The sequence below is a fragment of the Rhizoctonia solani genome, chromosome 8 (assembly GCF_016906535.1).
Source record: "Rhizoctonia solani chromosome 8, complete sequence".
In the NCBI taxonomy this organism is placed as follows: Eukaryota; Fungi; Basidiomycota; class Agaricomycetes; order Cantharellales; family Ceratobasidiaceae; genus Rhizoctonia; species Rhizoctonia solani.
In genome coordinates this window covers 642363-667655 of record NC_057377.1, presented here as the reverse complement: position 1 = coordinate 667655, position 25293 = coordinate 642363, and the positions used below count along the sequence as shown (strand labels likewise).

At 47.3% G+C, this 25293-nt stretch overlaps 9 protein-coding genes across 9 annotated transcripts; 4 read left to right on the top strand and 5 right to left on the bottom strand.

Annotated features, from left to right (window-relative positions):
* Nucleotides 1-711: 711 nt before the first annotated feature.
* On the top strand, nt 712-1776 carry RhiXN_09666 (Transposable element Tc1 transposase; the record flags this gene model as incomplete). Its single annotated transcript, XM_043329482.1, has 1 exon — nt 712-1776. One exon carries the CDS (start codon nt 712-714, stop codon nt 1774-1776), a length of 1065 nt encoding a protein of 354 aa, XP_043182316.1.
* Nucleotides 1777-4667: 2891 nt separating this feature from the next.
* RhiXN_09665 (uncharacterized protein) lies at nt 4668-5573 on the bottom strand (the record flags this gene model as incomplete). The annotated part of the gene is made up of 1 exon (XM_043329481.1): nt 4668-5573. One exon carries the CDS (start codon nt 5571-5573, stop codon nt 4668-4670), a length of 906 nt encoding a protein of 301 aa, XP_043182315.1.
* A 1511-nt stretch (nt 5574-7084) lies between these two features.
* On the bottom strand, nt 7085-10845 carry RhiXN_09664 (Retrotransposable element Tf2 protein; the record flags this gene model as incomplete). Its single annotated transcript, XM_043329480.1, has 2 exons — nt 7085-10436; nt 10544-10845. The coding sequence occupies 2 exons, from the start codon at nt 10843-10845 to the stop codon at nt 7085-7087; spliced, it is 3654 nt and encodes a 1217-aa protein (XP_043182314.1).
* Nucleotides 10846-10887: 42 nt separating this feature from the next.
* Nucleotides 10888-11865, bottom strand: RhiXN_09663 (Retrotransposon-derived protein PEG10; the record flags this gene model as incomplete). Its single annotated transcript, XM_043329479.1, has 1 exon — nt 10888-11865. One exon carries the CDS (start codon nt 11863-11865, stop codon nt 10888-10890), a length of 978 nt encoding a protein of 325 aa, XP_043182313.1.
* Nucleotides 11866-14710: 2845 nt separating this feature from the next.
* Nucleotides 14711-15229, top strand: RhiXN_09662 (uncharacterized protein; the record flags this gene model as incomplete). Its single annotated transcript, XM_043329478.1, has 1 exon — nt 14711-15229. One exon carries the CDS (start codon nt 14711-14713, stop codon nt 15227-15229), a length of 519 nt encoding a protein of 172 aa, XP_043182312.1.
* Nucleotides 15230-15277: 48 nt separating this feature from the next.
* RhiXN_09661 (Retrotransposable element Tf2 protein) lies at nt 15278-17527 on the top strand (the record flags this gene model as incomplete). Its single annotated transcript, XM_043329477.1, has 3 exons — nt 15278-15880; nt 15934-17463; nt 17522-17527. The coding sequence occupies 3 exons, from the start codon at nt 15278-15280 to the stop codon at nt 17525-17527; spliced, it is 2139 nt and encodes a 712-aa protein (XP_043182311.1).
* A 1447-nt stretch (nt 17528-18974) lies between these two features.
* RhiXN_09660 (Retrotransposable element Tf2 protein) lies at nt 18975-20852 on the top strand (the record flags this gene model as incomplete). Its single annotated transcript, XM_043329476.1, has 1 exon — nt 18975-20852. The coding sequence occupies one exon, from the start codon at nt 18975-18977 to the stop codon at nt 20850-20852; it is 1878 nt and encodes a 625-aa protein (XP_043182310.1).
* Nucleotides 20853-21374: 522 nt separating this feature from the next.
* Nucleotides 21375-23876, bottom strand: RhiXN_09659 (Retrotransposable element Tf2 protein; the record flags this gene model as incomplete). Its single annotated transcript, XM_043329475.1, has 2 exons — nt 21375-23513; nt 23835-23876. The coding sequence occupies 2 exons, from the start codon at nt 23874-23876 to the stop codon at nt 21375-21377; spliced, it is 2181 nt and encodes a 726-aa protein (XP_043182309.1).
* Nucleotides 23877-24174: 298 nt separating this feature from the next.
* Nucleotides 24175-25131, bottom strand: RhiXN_09658 (Retrotransposable element Tf2 protein; the record flags this gene model as incomplete). The annotated part of the gene is made up of 1 exon (XM_043329474.1): nt 24175-25131. One exon carries the CDS (start codon nt 25129-25131, stop codon nt 24175-24177), a length of 957 nt encoding a protein of 318 aa, XP_043182308.1.
* Nucleotides 25132-25293: the final 162 nt, after the last annotated feature.

Here is a 25293-nt window from a genome sequence, read left to right as displayed (position 1 = left end):
ATGGGGGTGGGAGCCGGAGAGGCGGTACGCCGAACCGGGTCGTATGCATGTAGAGAAGGCGAGGGAGGGTGGGACTCGCGGAGAAAAAAGGGGGAAAACGGACTGGATAAGCTCTGCTGCGAGCACGATGTACTCGCCGAACGTAGACTGGAAGAAAACAGAACAAAAGGCGTAAGCGCCGAAACACGAAATACAATAAACAGTGCGCAAATATGACAACTACTGAGCAGTAAGAGCACACGCAACGGCCTGGTCGGCCCAGTATAAGTTTTGCGTCCTCGACAAGCTCCGTCGCAAAACTACACTCACATGGGAATCCCTAGGCGTGATCTTTTGCCTAAGTCTAGCTTTATGCCCTCACTAACTCCAACTCACGCCCATATTTGTAGGATACCTATTCTCTAACAATATTCAGGAGTTGTTATCTTAGCAGGGGGCGGCGTGGAATAGCCACCCGCATGGTAATGTTATTGAGAGTCAACATATTAACCATGAGATAATTAATCTGGACTGCCCAGAAACGTGGAAAAGTGTCCCTTTGTACCTCCTCTATATCATCTACAGATAACGGGCATTAGATGACTTTCCTCTGCATAGCTTTCAGACTAAGGGTGAACAAAAGAATATGACTTCCTCCTTGATGAATATTGTACTAGCGCAAACAAAAAGTATCCGGACAAGGTCACGTGCCCAATTTCCTCTTTCATCACAATGCCCCCGTGTCGCAGTAAGGAAGTTTCGCAGCTGAATCGAGGTCGCATTTTGGCTCTACATGATGAAGGAAAAACGTATAGATATATTGAAGAACGTACTGGTGTTCCGAAATCTACAGCTTGTGATATTGTGGCAAATTACAAGAAATACGGGTCTGCTACCCCTCGGCCCCGGCCTGGTCGCCCACCCGCCCTATCCCCTCAAACTCGGCGGTCTATTGCACGTTATCTGAAACTCTACCCAGAGAAACCATATTATGCAATTGCCGAGCTCGACGGGACTGTTACCAAGCGTCAAGTTCAGTATACTGCAAATCAAATGGGCCTCCAGCGCTATGTTGCTTGCCAGCAGCCGTACCTCTCACAGAAAATGATTGATGCTCGACTTGATTGGGCCAAGAATAACACAAATCAAAATTGGGATTGGGTAGCTTGGGCCGACGAGTCCACAATTGACACAGGAGAGCAGCCAGTGCGACCAAAAGTTACCTGGAAGCAAGGAGAAGCATATCTACCCAAGAACATGGTCCCAAGCTTCCAAACTGGTCGCCAAAGTGTCCCTATGTGGGGCTGCATTGCTCACGGCAAGAAGGGCCCATTGATTCGGCTCAAACTATCGCCTTGCATTGCTGGAAAGAAGGGCCGCTCAAGAGGCGGGGGGCTCACCTCAGCAGGGTATGCTGAACAAGTACTCAAAGGTCCACTCAAGGAGTTTTTGGATGAATTAGAGGCTGAGCGGGGTCACAAGATCCTCATCGTCGAGGATGGAGCACCGTTGCATAAGGGTCCACAAGCACGGGAGGCCCGGGCAGCACTGGGTATAGAACAGCTAGCCCATCCATTGGGCTCTCCCGATCTCAATGCCATTGAGCCCATATGGCGTCTCCTCAAATCACGCGTTTTCAAGGTGCCTGGAGCTCGGAGAAATGCTGACAAGCTTTGGAAAGTGGCCAAGCGGGTTTGGGATGAACTTACAGTGGAGGATATCAACAAACACACGGGGCAGATGGATGCCCGGGTTCAAGCTATCAAAGAAGCTGAAGGGGGGCCTACTGAGTTCTAGGCAATTTATTCGAGCTAAATATGTATATTCAACTTTATTTTCTATGTTAACATTACTGTACATCGAGAAAAATGGAAGCCGGTGAATATGGGGGGGTTGCGTTGGTCACGTGTCCGGATATTTGTTGTAAGCGCTAGTACAAGGCAGTATACTTCCCCGGCCAGCCCTGCATAGCCTTGATGATCCATTCCAGTTGTTCAACTATTGGTGCATATTGTAGAAATACCATGTATATAGCAGTAAAGACAAGAGGAATCTGGAATGTACTGGAACATACATGTAATCGAGTCAAGCAACAATACCTAGTCATATACTAGATGACTCGACTATAATGTAAAGGTATAAATATGGGTGCATTCAACCGTATAGTACATCATCTCTCTTTTCTCTCTATTCACACTACTGTCTTTACTATTGTTTTGTATTCATATAATTCTATTTACAAGATTATTCTTTCTACAGGTTATGAGCCCCAATTGAACGCTTATAACCAACCGTAAATAGAATATATAAACCACTTACCCAAGTATACTCAAACACAATAAGAAATGGCTGAAAAAACACCAACCATCACTGGTGCAAGCGGATTGCACCAAATCCCATCCCTCTGGGAAACTGAGAATTGCAACACATGGTGTATACAGATGGAAGATATACTTACCAATCTCAATCTGTATAGCTACGTAGATGGCACAAATGGAAGACCCAAACCTAAGATAAAAATCAGGGTTACTGGTTGCAAAGACAACAAAGGAAACAACTTACCCAACCTTGAAGTAGGCAATGATGATTCCACATGCATGGAATGGATCAAAGCCAATCATAAAGCACTGTCAAATATTAGATTAAGAGTCAAAGGGAACATACTTACACACATACAATCATGTAAGTATTTGGCCAACACTTGGAATCTCTTGGCAGCAACATTTCAAGTTAAGGGTACTGTTGGATTAATCAACTTACAAAGAAAGTTCTTCAGCCACAGGATGTTGGACAGCAAAGACATTGAGGAACACATACAGTGCATGCATGGATGGTTCCAACAAATCAATGACATTGCACCAAACTTGTGCACTGATGCCAATTGGATAACCATGTTAGTAGCAAGCCTACCTGACTCATGGGATACATTCACCCAGTCTGTAAGCTTGGAATTTGATGCTGAAGATAAGAATAAATTAGCCAATCAAGTGAGTGACTTATGCTCATGTATTATGGCCAAAGCACACCAAAGAAACACCCAACAACCTGACAGTAAGACTTTATTTGCTACAAATAAACCAAGCTTCAATAAGTTTGTATGTACCAATATGAGTAATAAAGGCCCACATAAGTCTAAATCAAAAGGCAATAACTGTGGAAAGATTGGACACTGGGCAGCCAAATGCCAAGGTCCATGTTGTACACCACTGTAAGGTGGGTACTTGCTAATGGATTGGGTGCTTGTGGCCATACTACTAGTACACTGCTTATGTAATCTACTTATCTAAGGCTATTCTAACAATGCTTAAGGCATCCTACTGGTAGCTTCTGACAGCAAAGGGGCTGGAGGCCTGGGAGGTGTGGTAAGTGAATATAGGGGTAAGTGTGGTTAGTGCTACTGAGGGCCTGCTACTTAGCTGGCTGGTTACCCTCTCTAATGAGTAAGAGACAAGGTAAAATCAACTTGGGGTTTCCAAGCAATTTCCCTCTTGTATTTATACACAAGAGAACTATCTACAGGTGGTCAAAGCTTGTGAGAAAAGAAGTAAGGATATGAAAAAGGAAGCGTGCTGCGGACTGCATGGGAGCGTGGATTATCCTTAAGCGCCCTTGGCACGGCATCTTGGCGCGGCATCTTGGCATGATAAGCGCCGAAGTCACGTGATTTAAAAACAACAGATATCAAGTCCGGAAAAAATACTAAAAATATCAGAAAAAGCAGGCAAATCTAATGGTATATGTTAAGAGGGTGCAACAGTCCAGGTGGAGGCACATTCAAACCCAACCATCTAAATAAATGTGGTCAACCAAACAGAAAATTCAATGCACCAGGAAAAGCTAGGAATGGCAATGCCTGTATGCATATGGCCATATCCAATACCTCTGAGCATAAAAAATATGCATTATTGACTCTTGAGGACAAAATAAGCCTGATGTCCTAGATGTCTGTAAGGATGTCAAGGCAGTGGGTGCTTGTGGCCATATGGACTTGTGAGAATAAACTGCATAAGGCAGTGTGAGAGCTACCTATGACAATAAGTAACTATACTACAGTGACCACAACTATACAGGCAATGGTGAACTACCTAAGTACAATCTACAAGCTGCTTAAGGTGGTGACTGTCCTAGACATCCTTAAGGGGCGTCAAGGCAGCAGGCGCTTGTGGCTGTATAGACTGAGTAAGGAAAACCGCTTAAGGCGGCAAGGGAACTACCTACAACAACAAGCTACGTAACTACAATGCCCACACGCTATAAGGCGGTGGCAAGCTATGTGAGTACAGTGAGTCCAACGCTTAGGGCGTGTATCTAAGTAGTTACTGGGCAGTAAGGCCCTCGTACAGTTGGGAGATGCAACAAGAGGTAATTGACCTGGGTGTTACCATGGTTGATTGGCCTCCTTATATATTCTACAGGCTAGCTAATTACAAATGTACCATATCAAATACTGTATCAAATAAGAACCCCAATCTGCAGTTGTCCTTACTCATGCATACGTGTCACTGACGTGTCATAGTGATGTCATCAGGTGGAGGTGGCTATGTGTGCTGAGGTAAGCGCGGAAGGGGACGTGGCTTGGCGCTTTAGCATATGTTATAAGCGCCAAAGTCACGTGTTTGAAAAGGTTGTCCGTTTGTCTTTGTTTAAATTCGAGAAAATGGGAATAAATCCCCTGGTATCAATTGTGTCTACAACACTGCCCCCCCTCTAAGGGCCTTGGCAGCGCCAAGGGCCTTCTTTTTCATATCTTTTTCGTATTTTTCTAAAATTTTTTCCGCATTTTTTAAGTTTTCTTGGGGTTCCCATGTGTTTTCTTCAGATCCATACCCTTTCCATTTGACTCGGAAAAACCACTTCCCATTCCTTTCTTTGGCATTGGTTATCCCTTCCACCTTGTACTCTTCTTCTCCGTCCACAGTGATTGGTGGGGGGCAATTCTTGAAGGCGCGTTTTTTGTCCCTTTTGACCTTGGACAGGAGTCCTACGTAGAAGACATTGTGGATTCGCATTGTTGGAGGGAGTTCTAGGCGGTAAGCTTGTTCAGAGATCTTTTTGACAACCTTGAATGGTCCCAGGCGTTGTTCCGTTAGCTTGGGACTCAGGGTTTTGAGGTTGACATTCTTGGCGTCCAGCCAAACTTCTTCTCCAATCTTGAATTCTGTTGGGTTTCCTTGCTCTCCAGCTATCATCCTTTGTTTAGACTGCCAGAGCGCCGACTCCACTTCTTTCCACTGTGCCTCCATTACTTGGGCCAGGTCGTCCGCTTCTGGTACATCCATTGGTACATTTGATTGGGTTAACGTAGGTTCCCATCCATACAAGGCCTTGAAAGGGGTTTTCCCCATGCTGCTATGTACGGCATTGTTGTACGCAAATTCTGCCATTGGGAGCCATCTGGTCCAATCCCTTTGATTAACCCCTGAGTAAGCTCTGAGAAAATGTTCAATGGAGGGGTTGACGCGTTCCGTTTGTCCGTTGCTCTGGGGGTGATAGGCAGAGGAAAAATGAGGGTCAATGCCAAGGCGTTTGTATAGAGCCCATAAGAACCTGTTGTTGAAAATCCTTCCTTGGTTGGATATGGTCTTCTCTGGCATACCATGGCGTTTCCACACATTTTCCAGGAATAGTTCCGCTAACTCAGGTGCCTTGAGTTTCTTGGAGCATTTTACAAATATCCCGTACTGTTATAACCTCCTTACATATACCATTGGAATCGCCTGAATTTTCTATTATTTTTAATATTTTTTACGGACTTAATATCTTATGTTTTTCGATCACGTGATCTCGGCGCTTATTATGCCAAGATGCCGCGCCAAGATGCCGTGCCAAGGGCGCTTAGGAGGAATCCACGCTTCTGCGCAGCCCGCAGCACGCTTCTCATTTGCTTTCCATACTTCTTTCTCTCACGCGCACAGACCATGTAGATACTGTGCTTTATCTATATATACAGCAGGAAAACTGCTTGGAAACCCCAAGTCAATTTTACCTTGTCTCATATTCATTGAGGAGGATTAGTCAGCCAGCTAAGTAGCCGGCCCCCAGTAGTACTTAGACGCTCACCACCCCTTTTAACTCACCACACCTCCAGGCCTACGGCCCCCTTGCATTAGTTAGCAGTAGTAGTCCGCCTTAAGCTGAAGTAGTATAGCCTTATTAGTTAGATTACATACGTGTTGCTTGTAGTAGTACGGCCTTAAGTGCCCATTCCACCAGCGTGGGCCCACCTTACAGTGGTGCACGACATTGTAAAATCAACTTTTAGTAGGCTTGATTGACAAGGAGAGGACCCCCTGTACTAGCACAAGGGAAAAAACCAGATTGGACTCGCCTTTTGTCTTCAATAATCAAACAGACGTTGGTCCCTGGTAGTACCAAATTGCTATAAGGCAGACGGGCTCTAATCCCCCGCATACCCCAAGTTTCGCCGGAACTCAGTAGTCAGCGGCCCTAGACCGCTGAAATACCCGCTTGCTGAAAACCCGCCCATATCAAGACCGCCAGGTCTGTTGATTTGTTGTAGGGACAGTCTGTCCTAGACATCTGTAAGGACGTCAAGGAGGGGGGGGCGCTTGCGGCCGGGTGTATCTAAGTGAAGAACCGCGTAAGGCGGTGGCAAGCTATCCTACAACAACGACCAGCTATACTACGGTGACCAAGGCCGTAAGGGCAATGACCAGCTATGTAACTACAACAAGGAGGCCGCTTAAGGCAGTGTGTACTGAGTGACTAAGTAGGTTACTGGGCTTAAGGCCCTTGTACAGTGGTGGGATGCAACAAGAGGTAATCGACCTGGGTGTTACCATGGTCGGTTGGCCTCCTTATATATTCTACAGACAAGCTATTTACAAATACATTATATGCAATACTGTATCAAATAAGAACCCCGCTCCACAGTTGGCCTTACTCATGCATACGTGTCACTGACGTGTCATAATGATGTCATCAGGTGGAGGTGGCTACGTGTGCTGAGATAAGCGCGGATGGGGACGTGGCTCGGCGCTTAGCGTATGATATAAGCGCCGATGTCACGTGATTGAAAATGTTCTCCAATTGCCTTTGTTTAAATTCGAGAAATTGGGAATAAATTCCCTGGTATCGGTTGTGTCTACGACACTGCCCCCCCTTTAAGGGCCTTGGCAGCGCCGAGGGCCTTCTTTTTCATCTCTTTTTCGTATTTTTCTAAAAATTTTTCGGCGTTTTTTAAGTTTTCTCGAGGTTCCCATGTATTCTCTTCGGATCCGTAGCCCTTCCATTTGACTTGGAAGAACCATTTCCCGTTCCTCTCTTCAGCATCGGTGATCCCCTCCACCTCGTATTCTTCCTCCCCATCCACGGTGACTGGTGGTGGGCGGTTCTTGAAGGCGCGTTTGCTGTCCCTTTTGACCTTAGATAGAAGCCCCACGTAGAAGACGTTGTGAATGCGCATTGTTGGGGGTAGTTCAAGCCGGTAAGCGCGGTTGGAGATTTTCTTGGTAACCTTGAACGGGCCCAAACGTTGTTCTGTTAGTTTGGGGCTTAAGGTTTTGAGGTTGACATTCTTGGCGTCAAGCCAAGCTTCTTCTCCAATTTTGAATTCTGTCGGGCTTCCGCTTTCTCCGGCTGTCATCCGTTGCTTGGCTTGCCGGAGGGCCAATTCTACTTCCTTCCATTGCGCTTCCATTGTTTGGGCAAGTTTATCCGCTTCTGGGACATCTGTGGGTACGTTGGATGGGGTTAAGGTGGGTTCCCATCCGTATAAGGCTTTGAAGGGAGTTTTCCCAGTACTACTGTGCACGGCGTTGTTGTAAGCGAATTCCGCCATTGGCAGCCACTTAGTCCAGTCCCGTTGGTTAACCCCCAAGTAGGCCCTTAGGAAGTGTTTGATGGAAGGGTTGACTCGTTCTGTTTGTCCATTGCTCTGGGGGTGGTACGCTGAGGAGAAATGGGGGTCAATTCCTAGGCGTTTGTATAGTGCCTTCAGAAACTTGTTGTTGAACACCCTTCCCCTGTCTGAGACCGTTTTTTCAGGCATGCCGTGCCGTTTCCACACGTGTTCCAGGAATAATTCCGCTAGTTCAGGGGCTTTGAGCTTTTTGGAACATTTGACAAAAATCCCATACTTTGTGAAGCTGTCCACTATGACTAAGATGGAGTCGTTGCTTCCGTCCTTAGGCAGGTCTACTATCATGTCGTATGATACGTGTTGCCAGGGTCTAACAGGAAGTTTGAGTGGCTGAGGTGGGATAGAGGCGTACTTAGGCTTTCTGATCCGTTGACATGTTTCACAAGAGTCCACATGCCAATACGTGTCCGCACGGATACCAGGCCAGTAGTAATTCCTTGACACCAATTCTAGGGTACGCTGTCTTCCTGGATGTCCTGCCAAGGGGCTGTTGTGGAAGATGTGGAGTAGGTCCGTCCTTAATGTTCCAACGTCAGGAACCACAATTTGTCCTTGGTAGAATAGTAATCCAGCCTCCATCTTGTAATCTTTGAATGCGTGTTTGATGGAGGGGGGTGCTTTGGACTTGTTCTGTAAGAATTGGAGAATTTCCTCCAGGGACTCATCTTGATCTAGGGACGCTTTGATCTGGCGTTGTAGCTCTTTTTCCGGCGTGACCAGGGCAATGTTTGCAAATACGGGGTCTGGGAGCATGGTTTGGTCTGCAGGAGGGATATCAGCATGGTCTGATTGGCGTGAGAGGGCATCTGGTTTCCCTGATTGCTTTCTGGGGCGATAGACAATCTGGAAGTTATAACCAGCAAGGAGTAGATGCCATTGTGCGTGCCGTCGATTGAAGGTTCTGGACTCCTTCCAGTATTCCAGGTTGCAATGATCCGTGAAAACCGTGATTGGGTGTTTTGTCCCTTCCAGAAATATACGCCAATACTCAAATGACCGGATGATTGCGAGGAGTTCCTTGTCGTGGGTGTCATAGTTCTGTTTGGCACCTTTGAACAATTCCGACAGGAACCCCAAGGGGTGTAGTCTTCCGTCTTCTTGCCGTTGGCTGAGTATTGATCCCAGAGCTGCACCTGATGCATCCGTTTCCAGGAAATAGGGCTTGGTAGGATCCGCGTGGCAAAGTACTGGGGCGTTGGTGATAGCGGCCTTAAGGCCCTGGAAGGCTTCCTGTTCCCTGGTATCCCACTTCCATGGCGTATCCTTTCTTACCAGATTGTGCAATGGTCTAGCCATGTGGCTGAAGTTGGCAACAAATCGGCGGAGAAAATTGGCAAAACCCAGGAACGATTGGACTTCTTTGACCTTTGTGGGAACTGGCCATTCTTGCACTGCCTGGATCTTGAGCTTATCCAGACTAAAACCCTTGTCTGAGACAATGATCCCCAGGTATTCCACAGAGGTGACGTGGAACGTGCATTTGGACGCTTTACAGAAGAGCTGGTTATCCATCAACCGCTTTAGAACCTCATGGACGTGTTTTGTGTGAGTTGCGTCATCTTTTGAGTAAATTAAGATGTCATCTAGGTAGATGATGACGCATACATCCAGTAGATCCTTGAACAACTCGTTCATGAAGTGTTGGAAAGCTGCAGGTGCATTTGTCAGGCCAAAGGTCATGACCAGGGACTTGTATAAACCATATTTGGTATGGAAGGCAGTTTTCCATTTGTCACCTTCTTTTACCTGGACATTGTTGTATCCCCACCTTAGATCTAGCTTAGTAAAGATCTTGGCGCCGCGGAGCTGGGCCATGAGATCATCTGGGCAAGGCAACGGATAGACGTTCTTTTTTGTCCGGTTATTGAGGCGACAATAGTCAACTACAAGACAACAGGAACCATCCTTTTTTGGGACAAACATGACCGGGGAGCTGATAGGTGATTTGCTGGGACGGATCTTCCCAGCTTTGAGTTCATCCCTAAGCCAGTCCTTGAGGGTGGCGGACTTGGCATCAGTCATACTGTAAAGGGGGGAGTTAAGGGGTCCTTCCTCTGTGAGCTTGATCCCAATATTGTAATGCCTATGGGGAGGAAGCTTATTGAATTCCTCCTCTCCAAATACCTTGGCGTATTGGTGATATTTGGAGGGGACTCCTTCAAGGGGTTTTTGATCAGCTTCCTCCTCCTCAGCAATGGTTGCATGTTCTGGTGGCGTATGTGGGAAGGAGAGAGTACGGGAGTTCCAATCAATTTCAGGGTTGTGGGCTTCTAACCATTTAATTCCTAGGATGGCGGCGTGTGATCCGGTGTTGCAAATCAGGAAGGTTTCCGTCATTTGTTTACCATCAAATAGGAAGGTTAGGTGGGCCTTCTTCCAAATCTTTCCAGCCTGGGGGCTTGACCCATTGAGCATAGTTACGGTACGGGGTTGAGGGAGGTCTATTAGGGGTAGGCGGAGTAGTTCCGCGGTGTGAGGGTGAAGGAACAATGATGTAGCGCCTGAATCTATCAGGACTTCTAGTGGGTCCGCTTGTTTCTCTGGCTTAATTGAAATTGTGAAGAGTGGGGAAATTCTATTGATGCTATTAGATATATTACAGATTTCAATAAGCCCAGAGTCCTTGGGGTCCTTGCGCGCGGCAGCAGGTACCCTTAGTCTTTTCCCAATTTGGGTCCAGACTCTTTGCCAATCTTGGCGGCTTCCTTCTTGACACCTTCCTCCTTGGGTGTGGCTTTCCAGCCAGTGCAACATTCCGCAAATTTATGGCCCGCCTTACCGCATTTGATGCAGAGGCCTTCAGCCCTGCGGCGGTTTTGCTCTTCCTCGGAGACAAAGTTAGGATTGCTGGACAAGCGCCCTGGTTTGGTGGCCGGTTGGCCGGTACTCACCCCCCTATTGGGGTTAGTGGAAGAGGTTCCAGGCTTATTACCCTTAGGCGGGTGGCTGGCACGCTCCTTGCGGAGGGCGTTATCAATGACCATGGCTATGTTCTGTAGCTCAAGGAGGGTGGTGGGGCGCCGTTCTCAAGTGGCAATGAGACGGCTGACCTCCCAGTGGAGGCCACGTGCAAATTGCCCACAAAGGGCGGCGTCATTCCAGTCCAGGTCCATGGCAATGGTCCTGAACTTTGTAATGTACTCAGCACAGGTGCCTGTCTGAGTAAGGTGGGTGATTTGCCGCTCAGCGGCTTGCGTAGCATCCGGGTTGCCAAATGCAGCCAAGAACTCCGTCCTGAAGTCGTCGACCAATTGAATTAAGGCCCTGTGGGACCCTAGTTGGTCAAGATGGGGGTGAGCCCAGGCTCCTGCTACGTCCTTCATATTCATCAGGAGGAATGACAGGACCTCCTGATTGGTTGGGAACATCCGTTGGTTCAGACGTACCCATGCCAACATTTGCGTAAGCCATTGGCGGGCTTCGTTCCCAATTTTCCCAGTGTAGGCGTCAGGGTGGTCTACCTTGACTGGGGTTGAATAAGCAGCTACAGGGGCCGCTGGGAGTTGGGGGGAACGGAGTTGGATAGGCAAAGGTGGAGGGGGAGTATGGACTCGCGGGGGGGCCCGGACGGGAGTTGGATAGGCGAAGGCGGGGGGAGCTTTGGAGGGGGCGGCCCAGGCAACGAGGGGCGCACTAGGCGCTGGAAAAGTGTTGGTTTTGGGTAGGGGCCTGGGCGTGGCCTTGATTGCTGGAGGTTTCCGGTCTTCTGGTGTGTGGGGGGCTCCACCCCTAGCCTCAATGCGAGTGAGGGCTTGGTTGACTGCGCCCATCCAGTCTCGGGCTTCCTTTGTTGCTTCTTTTGTTTCTTCGAGTTCCCGCTCAAGTTGGAGGATTTGATTTTGCAATCCCAGGATAAGGGAGATTGCTTGTCCAAGGGAGATTTCCCCGTAGACCTTGGGTTCAAGGCTTGATGACTCAACGGCGGTTGCCGGAAGAGTGGGTCCCAGCTCTCCTTGATCGAGAGGGGACAAGGGACAAGCGGAGCTCCGGGAACGGGTTGCCATCTCATGGGGGTAAGAGCGGCCTTGGTGGGAAGCGGTGCGCTGGGAGGCGCGGGAGGAAGCGCAAGAGGGGGTGCGGGAAGTAATGGTGGGCGATGTGGGGGGAGTGGTGCCTATATCAGGACTTATGGGTTGCTTTATTGTACTGGCGCTAAGAACTTGCGTCAACCGCCTAGCGTTGGACAGTCCCTATCAACCAATCAGCTGCCGTGTACGGGCGTGATGTGGGACGGGTTTTCTGCAAGCAGGTGGATCTGCTGACTAGTTCCGCTGACAAAGGGTGCAGTGACCGTTGGTACGCGGACAATTAGAGCCCGTCTGCCTTGTAGCAATTTGGTACTAGGTGGGACCAACGCTGGTTTGATTATTAACAGCAAAAGGCGAGTCTGATCACCTGATTTCCCTTGTGCTAGTACAGGGGGCCTTCTTGTTTGTTGGATCTGAGTGGGAGTGCTTGGTGGGCACGGTTTGCAACCAACTTAAGGTTGATTACCTAGTGTCCTAGACGTCTGTAAGGACGTCAAGGAGGGGGGGCGCTTGCGGCCGGGTGTATCTAAGTGAAGAACCGCGTAAGGCGGTGGCAAGCTATCCTACGACGACAACCAGCTATACTACGGTGACCAAGGCCGTAAGGGCAATGACCAGCTATGTAACTACAACAAGGAGGCCGCTTAAGGCGGTGTGTACTGAGTGACTAAGTAGGTTACTGGGCTTAAGGCCCTTGTACAGTGGTGGGATGCGACAAGAGGTAATCGACCTGGGTGTTACCATGGTTGGTTGGCCTCCTTATATATTCTACAGACAAGCTATTTACAAATACATTATATGCAATACTGTATCAAATAAGAACCCCGCTCCACAGTTGGCCTTACTCATGCATACGTGTCACTGACGTGTCATAATGATGTCATCAGGTGGAGGTGGCTACGTGTGCTGAGATAAGCGCGGATGGGGACGTGGCTCGGCGCTTAGCGTATGATATAAGCGCCGATGTCACGTGATTGAAAATGTTCTCCAATTGCCTTTGTTTAAATTTGAGAAATTGGGAATAAATTCCCTGGTATTGGTTGTGTCTACGACACAGTCCAATGCTAGGTACTAGACGCAAGGGTTTAGCGCCAGTATACTACAGAAAAACCGCTCATAAGTCCTGATAAAGGCACCATCTCTGTTAAGAGTTGTGTAATTACAGGAGTAAGGAAGAATTGCTATATACAAAATGTATATGAGAATAACTAAGAACTAGTATTAAGAATCAGAATATATGCACAGAATATATGCACAATATAGGCTAGATTATCAGGAATAACAACTCCTAACAAATAGTCTAGCAACTATGAAGTGCAGGTGGTTGGTTATGTATAGTACCTTAGACTAATGTTACTTAAGCCTAAGTGACTAAGGGTATGTGTACTTAAGGTCTCTGGGATAGTACCTTAAGTAAGAGGGTTACCTGACTAATGTACAGGATTTATAGGATTTGCCTAATAAGTATAGGACTTATATATGCTTAAGTAAGACTTAAGACTTATGGGGTTTACCTAAAATATATCTAGGATTTATGAGATATTGTAGATAAAGCTATCTACAATATAAGGGGTATGGTGGATTGAAACACTATCACTCAATCACAACAATCCTTACAGTATTGTCGCACTATACTCAATGTTGAACTCAACAACTGTGACAGTCAAGGGGCACAGGGTTGCAGTAAGTACACTAATAGGTTACCCTGTGTCTGTTGGGACTGGCCTATGGTCTTAGTGCGCCGAATAACCTCCTATGCTATTTACAGTGAGTCAATCACTAAAGTAAATGCGCAGATAAGCTGTTAAAGGCTTGTGTGTATATGTCAATATATAAGAGTGGATAAATGGATGCATTAGAAGCGTCTTCACAGGGTCCTTTTATACCCTGAGAAGGCGCACAAACAAGTATATACATGATTGATACCAAGAGGGGGTACAGGGGGTACATGTGGCAACTGAAACACTTAGGAGAGCCAATACTTTGGTACATAGTAAACAAACAACAGATCCTAATATTTGCCCCAAGGCAATGTTTGCCCCAAGGCATTATTTACCTGTGTGGGTCCTTAGATGTCCCAAGACTAAGTGTTTCATCCTTGGAGTAAACAGTCCCAAAGGTAGGATACCTCTGCATTGGGTACTTACAGTAAATGGGGCATAACTCAGCCAAATGTTGTCCGTTTTGGGAGTTTGACCCAGCGTTCTGGAGCGCGCAAACATGCGCACCTAAGCGTAAGCGATTCGGCAGTGTGGGATGCCCGGGTGATGGAGAAAAGGCGCATTTAATGCGTCGGCGCTTAAGGGCTGATTAAGCGCCGGAGCACTTGCCTATGCGACAGGGGGGACCCTGAATATTTCTGTGTGTAGCCACAAGATAGAATCTTGAATAATAAATACTACAAACAAGAGAAATATTACTTGTCACTGTTTATCTACTCAGCTGAATTTATATATATTTAAATGAGTGAGAAAACAGCATATATGCAAAAGGCATCGCATATTAAGGGTATTCCTGAGGTTTGTAGGTTTTGTAAAGGTCACTATTGGATAGAGGGACCTTGAAAACCTTAGTTCGCATCTTTATCTCATTTATTTACGGTGAGATTACTAGTGTAATTAATAAAATAAGTACAGATTAAAGAAGAAATGTCATATCCATAACAATCTCCCCCCACGCCATTTTCATCATTCCCTCCACCCGCTCTGGAGTCCCACACCCATACTCCCGTCCCTCTAGCCGCTCCTCCCGTTGTTCTGTTCCAACCCATTCCCAACCACCCTCTTGCAGCGCATCTCCCACTTTGCAAGACTTGCCAAGGATGGAACCGGAACCATCCTTTACCGCTCTCCTTGAGGCTGTCACAGCCCTCACAGCCACCGTTGGGTCCCTACAGGGCCAGATCCAATCTCAAGGCCAGCAGCTTGCTGAGCTTAAAGCCATATGCAAGGAGACCGCCGACTTACTTGGCGACAAGGATCAAGGAGGACCCCAAGTCCAAGCCCAGCCTGGCCCATTGACTGGGCCTGTTACTCCCCCCACGCATACAGGAGGAGAAACGCACACTCTAGGAACGGTTAGGCCTGGACTCAAGGCCCCTTTCTGCCCATCAAGAGGAACAGGCTTTGACTCAGAAGAAGAGGAAGAACCCAGGCGGGCCCCCAAGAGAGAGCCTTGTGACACGCCTAAGCGGAGCCTCAGCTCCCTTACCCCATTTGACTCAGGGTCCAGCGTGAAGCGACCCAAAATGGAGCTCCCCGACCCATACAAAGGGGACTCTAGGGGAAGGAAGGCAACCCAGTGGCTAGACCGCATGCTACTGTGGGTTGCGCTTCATTGAGACCAATTCAATGAGGAAGAACAAATGGTTGTGTGGATCCTCTACCACATGACTGACAAGGCTGCCGACTGGGCTCTCCCTATCATAGGGACCATCATCAAGGGCAAGGGAAACCCCCCTACCACCATCCCAGCCTTAACGGCCAAATTCAAGGAGGCATTTGCGGACCCAGATGCCAAACAAGCCGCCGCTAGGAAGATTGCCGCGCTCACTCAGACAACCACTACGTCTGAGTACGTTACCAAGTTCCGCAATCTTATGGCAGAACTTGATTGGAACACTGAGGCGTACATTGCCCAGTTTGTGCGCGGTCTTCACTGGAAGGTGAAGGAACTCCTGTCCACCAAGGACAATATCCCGGACAACAACCTTGAGGCTATATTTGCTGCCTCCGTCAAAATAGACAACATTTGTTGGGAAAATGAGGAGAACCAACCCAAGAAAACCCCCGCTAAGTCCCCGGCTTCCACAGCCACCACTTCCACTACCACCACTCAACGGGTCCGCTTATCAGAGGACCCTAACTACGTCACTCCAGAAGAAAGGGACCGCCGCCGCGCATCTGGACTGTGCGTCAAATGCGGCCAGAAGGGGCACGGAATCAAGCAATGCCCAAATGGATGGAAGGCAACCATCAAAGAAACCGCCAAGGTAGCAGAAGAGGAAGGGTTGGGAAAAGATTAAGGCCAAGGACTACCGTCAAGCCCCTGGCCCCAAAATTAGATGTGCATGTATCAGATTACAAATTTGTATCCTTGGCTCTAGATTCCAATAAAAAGCCTCTACTATTTATCAATCTTGAACTACACGACTTCCCAACGGAACAACTCAGAACCCTCATAGACTCAGGAGCCACATCAAATTTCATCTCCCCCTCAATTGTGGAAAAATACAAAATCCCAAAAACCCAGCTTGAAAATCCACAAGTTGTGAGAATGTTAGATGGTACCATTTCCCAGACTGGTCGCATTTGGCACCAGGTTCAACTCGCAGTCTTGGCCCATGGCCACACACACTCCATCCCCTTCCTTGTTTGCCCAATAGGCAACACCCCGGCAATACTTGGCATGACGTGGCTAACCCAGGAATCACCTCTAATAGACTGGTCTTTAGGCACCATCACATTCCCAGACCAAGTCCAAATTGCCTCAGAGGAGGAAGCAGATCCTGATCCATTAGCCGACTTACCCGCAGAATACCACAAATTTGCTCAAGTATTTGGCAAAGAAGAATTCAAGGTCCTTCCCCCCCATAGGGAATATGATATTGCCATTGACTTAATCCCGGATGCCAAACTTTCCCCTGGGCCCATTTATGGCATGACCAACGCAGAATCAAAAGCACTGAAACAGCATATTGACAAAGAATTAGCAACGGGCAAGATCCGCCCTAGCACTTCCTCAGCAGGTGCCCCGGTCATGTTTGTGAAAAAAGCCAATGGATCCCTCTGCCTAGTTGTTGATTACAGGAAGCTGAATGACGTAACTCACAAGAACGTCTACCCACTGCCAAGACAAGATGACCTCATGGCCAAGTTAAGACGTGCCAAATTATTCACAAAACTTGACTTACGCTGGGGTTACAATAATGTGCGAATCAAAGAAGGAGATGAATGGAAGACGGCCTTTAGGACCAAATATGGGCTCTTTGAATATCTAGTCATGCCCTTTGGCCTTACAAATGCTCCTGCCGCCTTCCAGCATTTCATGAATGATCTATTCAGGGATCTTATCAACATCACCATGGTCATCTATTTGGACAACATCTTGATCTTTTCAGAAGACCCAGAAGAACACCCGGCCCATGTAAGGGAAGTCCTATCCAGGTTAATGGCAAATCAACTCTTCTGCAAACTCTTGAAGTGCCATTTCCATGTAACCACGGTCGATTACTTAGGCATTGTTATCTCCCCCGCTGGGTTCTCAATGGACCAGAAGAAAATAGAAGCAGTAGTAACATGGCCCACTCCCAAGACGGTCAAACAGGTTCAGGCTTTTCTAGGCTTTGTCAACTACCTAAGGCGTTTCATTCCCAACTTTAGCACGGTTGCGCGTCCTCTCCACAACCTCACCAAAAAGGATTCCCCCTGGTCATGGAATACTTTGGAAGAACAGGCCTTCCAGGAACTCAAGGCGTTGGTCACCAGGGCACCGGTTCTAATCCACTCTAACCCCAACACGCCGTATTTCCTAGAAACAGATGCATCCAGAGTAGCCATGGGTGTTAAGAGTTGTGTAAGTACAGGAGTAAGAAAGAATTACTATATACAAAGAGTATATGGGAATAACTAAGAACTAGTATTAAGAATCAGAATATATGCACAGAATATATGCACAATATAGGCTAGGTTATCAGGAATAACAACTCCTAACAAATAGTCTAGCAACTATGAAGTGCAGGTGGTTGGTTATGTATAGTACCTTAGACTAATGTTACTTAAGCCTAAGTGACTAAGGGTATGTATACTTAAGGTCTCTGGGATAGTACCTTAAGTAAGAGGGTTACCTGACTAATGTACAGGATTTATAGGATTTGCCTAATGAGTATAGGACTTATATATGCTTGAGTAAGACTTAAGACTTATGAGGTTTACCTAAAATATATCTAGGATTTATGAGATATTGTAGATAAAGCTATCTACAATATAGGGGGTATGGTGGATTGAAACACTATCACTCAATCACAACAATCCTTACAGTACCGTCGCACTATACTCAATGTTGAACTCAACAACTGTGACAGTCAAGGGGCACAGGGTTGCAGTAAGTACACTTAATAGGTTACCCTGTGTCTGTTGGGACTGGCCTATGGTCTTAGTGCGCCGAATAACCTCCTATGCTATTTACAGTGAGTCAATCACTAAAGTAAATGCGCAGATAAGCTGTTAAAGGCTTGTGTGTATATGTCAATATATAAGAGTGGATAAATGGATGCATTAGAAGCGTCTTCACAGGGTCCTTTTATACCCTGAGAAGGCGCACAAACAAGTATATACATGATTGATACCAAGAGGGGGTACAGGAGGTACAGGTGGCAACTGAAACACTTGAGGGAGCCAATACTTTGGTACATAGTAAACAAACAACAGATCCTAATATTTGCCCCAAGGCAATGTTTGCCCCAAGGCATTATTTACCTGTGTGGGTCCTTAGATGTCCCAAGGCTAAGTGTTTCATCCTTGGAGTAAACAGTCCCAAAGGTAGGATACCTCTGCCTTGGGTACTTACAGTAAATGGGGCATAACTCAGCCAAATGTTGTCCGTTTTGGGAGTTTGACCCAGCGTTCTGGAGCGCACAAACATGCGCACCTAAGCGCAAGCAATTCGGCAGTGTGGGATGCCCGGGTGATGGAGAAAAGGCGCATTTAGTGCGTCGGCGCTTAAGGGCTGATTAAGCGCCGGAGCACTTATCTATGCGACAGGGGGGACCCTGAATATTTCTGTGTGTAGCCACAAGATAGAATCTTGAATAATAAATACTACAAACAAGAGAAATATTACATGTTACTGTTTATCTACTCAGCTGAATTTATATATATTTAAATGAGTGAGAAAACAGCATATATGCAAAAGGCATCGCATATTAAGGGTATTCCTGAGGTTTGTAGGTTTTGTAAAGGTCACTATTGGATAGAGGGACCTTGAAAACCTTAGTTCGCATCTTTATCTCATTTGTTTACTGTAAGGTTACTAGTGTAATTAATAAAATAAGTACAGATTAAAGAAGAAATGTCATATCCATAACAATGGGAGCCATCCTTAGCCAACGAGGAGAAGACAACTGCCTACACCCAATTGCGTATATGTCCAAATCCTTCTCAGGAGCCAAAGCCAACTACAACACCCATGACAAAGAGCTTCTGGCAATCATTAAAGCCCTGGAGGAATGGAGAATCTTCTTAGAAGCTATGGACAAACCAGTGCAGGTGTTCACGGACCATTGCAACCTTGAATATTGGATGCAGGCAAGAACCTTTAACCGGCAACATGCTAGATGGCGTGTATTCCTGAGCGATTTCAATTTTGAAATACATTATTGCCCAGGAAAACAATCAGGAAAGCCTGACGCCTTATCCAGGAGGTCAGACTACACAGACACGCCCCAGGAACCAGAGATTATGCTACCAGCCAAGGTATTTGCCAATACATCAGAAGAGGAACTCGAGATTGTCACAGAAGTCCGGAATAAACTAAGGGAGGACCCATCCCTAGAACCCATCATCCAATTCCTGACAGAAGACGCTGACAACGCACCCCCCTCTATCCGGAAGGCCTACCGAGACTATGACTGGGAGGAAGACCTCCTATGGTACCAAGGGAAACTAGTAGTTCCAGACTCAGAACCCCTGAAGGAGCGACTGCTAAAGGAATTCCATGACTCCCCACTGGCAGGCCACCCCAGACAACAAAGAATGCTTGAACTGATCAGCAGGTCTTACTGGTGGCCCGGTATGAAGTCCTCAGCCAAGGAATGGGTTGAATGCTGTCCAGTATGCCAAGCCAACCAACGAGCTCACGCACCTACCATTGCCCTTAAACCCCTAGAGGTTCCCCCATTCCCTTTCCACACCATCTCATACAATTTCATCACGGGGTTCCCTAAGTCAAATGGGTACGACGCAGTACTAGTGGTCATTGACTCCTTTTCAAAGTTTGGACACTTCATCCCAACCTCAAAAAAGGTCACGGCCAAGGGCCTTGCCAACTTGTTCATCAGCCATGTCTGGAAACTACACGGATTGCCAGTCAAGACCATCTCAGACCGTGGAACGACGTTCACAGGAAAATTCCTAAGAGCTCTGTATCAACAACTTGGGGTAAAACCAGCCTTCTCCTTGGCTTACCACCCAGAATCAGATGGCCAAACAGAGAGGGTTAATCAGTTCATAGAATTCTACCTCAGATTGTATGTTGCCGCCAACCATTTGGACTGGGCTACCTGGCTGCCATTAGCGGAGTATGCCTACAATAACGCAAAGCACTCTGCAACCAGAAGAACCCCTTTTGAATTGGTCTATGGAAGAAATCCTGTCATGAATCCATCCAACGTCCCTGCAAATGTCCCAGAGGCAGACCTTGTAGCTGATACCTTGGCCCGAGAATGGAAGGAAGCAGAGTCAGCACTTAGATTGTCAAAAGAACGCATGACCAGGACAACAGGGACACTACCGGAATACTCCATAGGCAAGAGAGTCTGGCTAGATGGGAAGAACATAGAACTCAGGACAAACTCCAACAAGCTAGATCCCAAACAACTAGGCCCATTCAAGGTTACAGAGAAAGTATCCAGCCATGCCTACCGTCTGGAACTCCCTGAAACCCTGAAAATCCACAATGTATTCTATGTAGGGCTACTATCAAAGGCACACGAATCCCCAAGCCAGCCATTCCCAAGCCGTCCCCCTCCTGAAACAATAGAAGGGGAAGAAGAATATGAAGTGGAACAGATCATTGACTCCAAGCGTCAACGGGGAAAGTGGTTCTATCTGATCAAATGGAAGGGTTACGGTCCAGAAGACAATTCATGGGAACCGGAAGAGCTATTAGAACACAGCCAGGAAGAGATCAAGCACTTCAACCAAGCTAGACTCAAGAAGGCTCGTGACTCCGCCAAGAGCCTTTAAGGGGGGGGCAATGTTATAACCTCCTTACATATACCATTGGAATCGCCTGAATTTTCTATTATTTTTAATATTTTTTACGGACTTAATATCTTATGTTTTTCGATCACGTGATCTCGGCGCTTATTATGCCGAGATGCCGCGCCGAGATGCCGTGCCAAGGGCGCTTAGGAGGAATCCACGCTTCTGCGCAGCCCGCAGCACGCTTCTCATTTGCTTTCCATACTTCTTTCTCTCACGCGCACAGACCATGTAGATACTGTGCTTTATCTATATATACAGCAGGAAAATTGCTTGGAAACCCCAAGTTGATTTTACCTTGTCTCATATTCATTGAGGAGGATTAGTCAGCCAGCTAAGTAGCCGGCCCCCAGTAGTACTTAGACGCTCACCACCCCTTTTAACTCACCACACCTCCAGGCCTACGGCCCCCTTGCATTAGTTAGCAGTAGTAGTCCGCCTTAAGCTGAAGTAGTATAGCCTTATTAGTTAGATTACATACGTGTTGCTTGTAGTAGTACGGCCTTAAGTGCCCATTCCACCAGCGTGGGCCCACCTTACAGTGGTGCACAACACGTACTTTGTGAAGCTGTCAATAATTACTAGGATAGAGTTGTTGCTTCTGTCCTTAGGGAGGTCTACTATCATGTTGTAAGACACGTGCTGCCAGGGTCTGACGGGGAGTTCAAGAGGCTGAAGGGGAATGGACGCGTATTTGGGCTTCCTGATTTGTTGACAAGTTTTGCAGGAATCCACATGCCAGTAGGTGTCAGCTTGGATGCCAGGCCAATAATAGCTTCTTGATACCAACTCCAGGGTACACTGTCTTCCCGGGTGTCCTGCCAAGGGACTGTTGTGGAAGATGCAGAGTAGGTCCGTCCTTAGTGTTCCAACGTCAGGGACTACAATCCGTCCTTGGTAGAAAAGTAGGCCAGCCTCCATCTTGTAATCCTTGAACGCACGTTTGATGGAAGGGGGTGCTTTGGACTTGCTTTGTAGGAACTGGAGGATTTCCTGCAGTGATTTGTCCTGGTCCAAGGATGACTCAATCTGGCGTTGTAGTTCTTTCTCCGGTGTAACTAAGGCAATGTTGGCAAACACTGGATCTGGCAACATAGACTGGGGTTCTGGTGGGATGTCTGCGTGATCCAATTGTTGTGACAAGGCATCTGGTTTTCCCAATTGTTTACCTGGCCTGTATACAATTTGGAAGTTATACCCGGCAAGGAGTAAGTGCCATTGTGCGTGGCGTTGGTTGAATGTGCGGGATTCCTTCCAGTATTCTAGGTTGCGGTGGTTGGTAAACACGGTGATTGGGTGCTTGGTTCCTTCTAAGAAGATCCGCCAGTACTCAAAGGAATGTATGATTGCAAGGAGTTCCTTATTGTGGGTGTTGTAGTTCTGTTTGGCACCTTTGAAGGACTCTGATAGGAACCCTAGTGGGTGCAAGTGGCCATCTTCCTGTTGTTGACTGAGTATGGAGCCTAGAGCTGCGCCGGAGGCATCTGTTTCCAGGAAGTAGGGTCTGGATGGATCGGCGTGGCAAAGAACCGGGGCGTTGGTGATGGCAACCTTTAATCCTTGGAAGGCTTCTTGTTCCTTGGTGTCCCACTTCCACAGCGTGTCTTTCTTGACTAGGTTATGTAACGGCCTAGCCATGTGGCTAAAGTTGGCGACAAAACAACAAAGGAAGTTAGCAAATCCTAGAAACAATTGGACTTCTTTGACCTTAGTGGGTACCGGCCATTCTTGTACCGCCTGGATTTTGAGCTTATCCAGGCTGAAACCCTTATCTGAGACAATGATTCCCAGGTATTCCACAGAGGTAACGTGGAATGTGCACTTGGACGCCTTGCAGAACAGTTGGTTCTCCATTAGTTGCTTCAGGACCTTGTGAACGTGTTGCGTGTGTGATGCGTCATCCTTAGAGTATATCAGGATGTCATCAAGGTAGATGATGACGCATACATCTAGCAAATCCTTGAATAGCTTGTTCATGAAATGCTGAAAGGCGGCAGGGGCGTTTGTTAAGCCAAAGGTCATAACCAGGGATTTGTAGAGGCCATAAGTAGTTTGGAATGCGGTCTTCCATTTGTCACCTTCTTTTACCCGTACGTTGTTGTAGCCCCAACGTAAGTCTAGCTTAGTAAAGACCTTGGCACCGCAAAGCTGGGCCATGAGGTTGTCTGGACAGGGAAGCAGGTAGATGTTCTTCTTGGTGCGGTTGTTAAGGCAGCAATAATCAACAACCAAATGGCGGGAACCATCCTTCTTGGGTACAAACATTACAGGGGAACTGATAGAAGATTTACTGGGACGGATCTTGCCTGCCTTGAGTTCATCCCTGAGCCAATCTTTGAGCGTGGCGGATTTGGCGTCAGTCATGCTATATAGCAGAGAGTTCAAGGGGCCTTCTTCTGTTAGCTCAATCCCAATGTCATAATGCCGGTGCGGGGGAAGCTTGTTGAACTCTTCCTCTCCAAATACCTTGGCGTATTGATGGTATTTGGGAGGGACTCCTTCAAGGGGGTTTTGATCAGCTTCCTCCTCTTCAGCAATGGCTACATGTTCTGGTGGTGCATGGGGAAAGGAGAGGGTGCGTTGATTCCAATCAATCTCTGGATTATGGGCATCTAACCATTTCAATCCCAAGATAGCAGTGTCCTAGACGTCTGTAAGGACGTCAAGGGCGTGGGCGCTTGTGGCCATGTGGATATACAGTAAGTACCGCTTAAGGCGGTGAGGTCTACCCTACAACGTCTAACTACTAACTACAATGACCAAGGCCGTATGGGCAATGGCAAGCTACGTATGTACAGTGGAGTCAACGCTTAAGGCGTTGTAGTGCTACTTAGTGATCTGGCTGTAAGGCCTTGTACAAGTGGGGATGCAACAAGAGGTAATTGACCTGGGTGTTACCATGGTTGGTTGGCCTCCTTATATATTACAAGGGTGAACTAATTACAAATACAATATATGCAATACCATAACCAATAAGAACCCCAATCCGCAGTTGGCCTCATGCATACGTGTCACTGACATGTCATAGTGATGTCATCAGGTGGAGGTGGCTACGTATGCTGAGGTAAGCGCGGATGGGGACGTGGCTTGGCGCTTAGCGTATGATATAAGCGCCGAAGTCACGTGATCGAAAATGTTGTCCGTTAGCCTTCGTTTAAATTCGAGAAAATGGGAATAAATTCCCTGGTATCAATTGTGTCTACAACACTGCCCCCCCTTTAAGGGCCTTGGCAGCGCCAAGGGCCTTCTTTTTCATCTCTTTTTTGTATTTTTCTAAAATTTTTTCGGCGTTTTTTAAGTTTTCTCAAGGTTCCCATGTATTCTCTTCAGATCTGTAGCCCTTCCATTTGACTTGGAAGAACCATTTCCTGTTCCTTTCTTCAGCATTGGTGATCCCTTCCACCTCATATTCTTCCCCCCCATCCACGGTGACTGGTGGTGGGCGGTTCTCAAAGGCGCGTTTGTTGTCCCTTTTGACTTTAGATAGAAGCCCCACGTAGAAGACGTTGTGAATGCGCATTGTTGGGGGTAGTTCAAGCCGGTAAGCGCGGTCGGAGATTTTCTTGGTAACCTTGAACAGGCCCAAACGTTGTTCTGTTAGTTTGGGGCTTAAGGTTTTGAGGTTGACATTCTTGGCGTCGAGCCAAGCTTCTTCTCCAATTTCAAATTCCGTTGGGCTTCCGCTTTCTCCAGCTGTCATCCGTTGCTTGGCTTGCCGGAGGGCCGATTCTACTTCCTTCCATTGCGCTTCCATTGTTTGGGCAAGTTCATCCGCTTCTGGAACATCTGTGGGTACGTTGGATGGGGTTAAGGTGGGTTCCCACCCGTATAAGGCTTTGAAAGGAGTTTTCCCAGTACTACTGTGCACGGCGTTATTGTATGCAAATTCCGCCATTGGCAGCCACCTAGACCAGTCCCGTTGGTTAACCCCCGAGTAGGCCCTTAGGAAGTGTTCAATGGAAGGGTTGACTTGCTCCGTTTGTCCATTGCTCTGGGGGTGGTACGCTGAGGAGAAATGGGGGTCAATTCCTAGGCGTTTGTACAGTGCCTTCAGAAATTTATTGTTGAACACCCTTCCCCTGTCTGAGACCGTTTTTTCAGGCATGCCGTGCCGTTTCCACACGTGTTCCAGGAATAATTCCGCTAGTTCAGGGGCTTTGAGCTTTTTGGAACATTTGACAAAAATCCCATACTTTGTGAAGCTGTCCACTATGACTAAGATGGAGTCATTGCTTCCGTCCTTAGGCAGGTCTACTATCATGTCGTATGATACGTGTTGCCAGGGTCTAACAGGAAGTTCAAGCGGCTGAGGTGGAATAGAGGCGTACTTAGGCTTTCTGATCCGTTGACATGTTTCACAAGAGTCCACATGCCAATACGTGTCCGCACGGATACCGGGCCAGTAGTAATTCCTTGACACCAA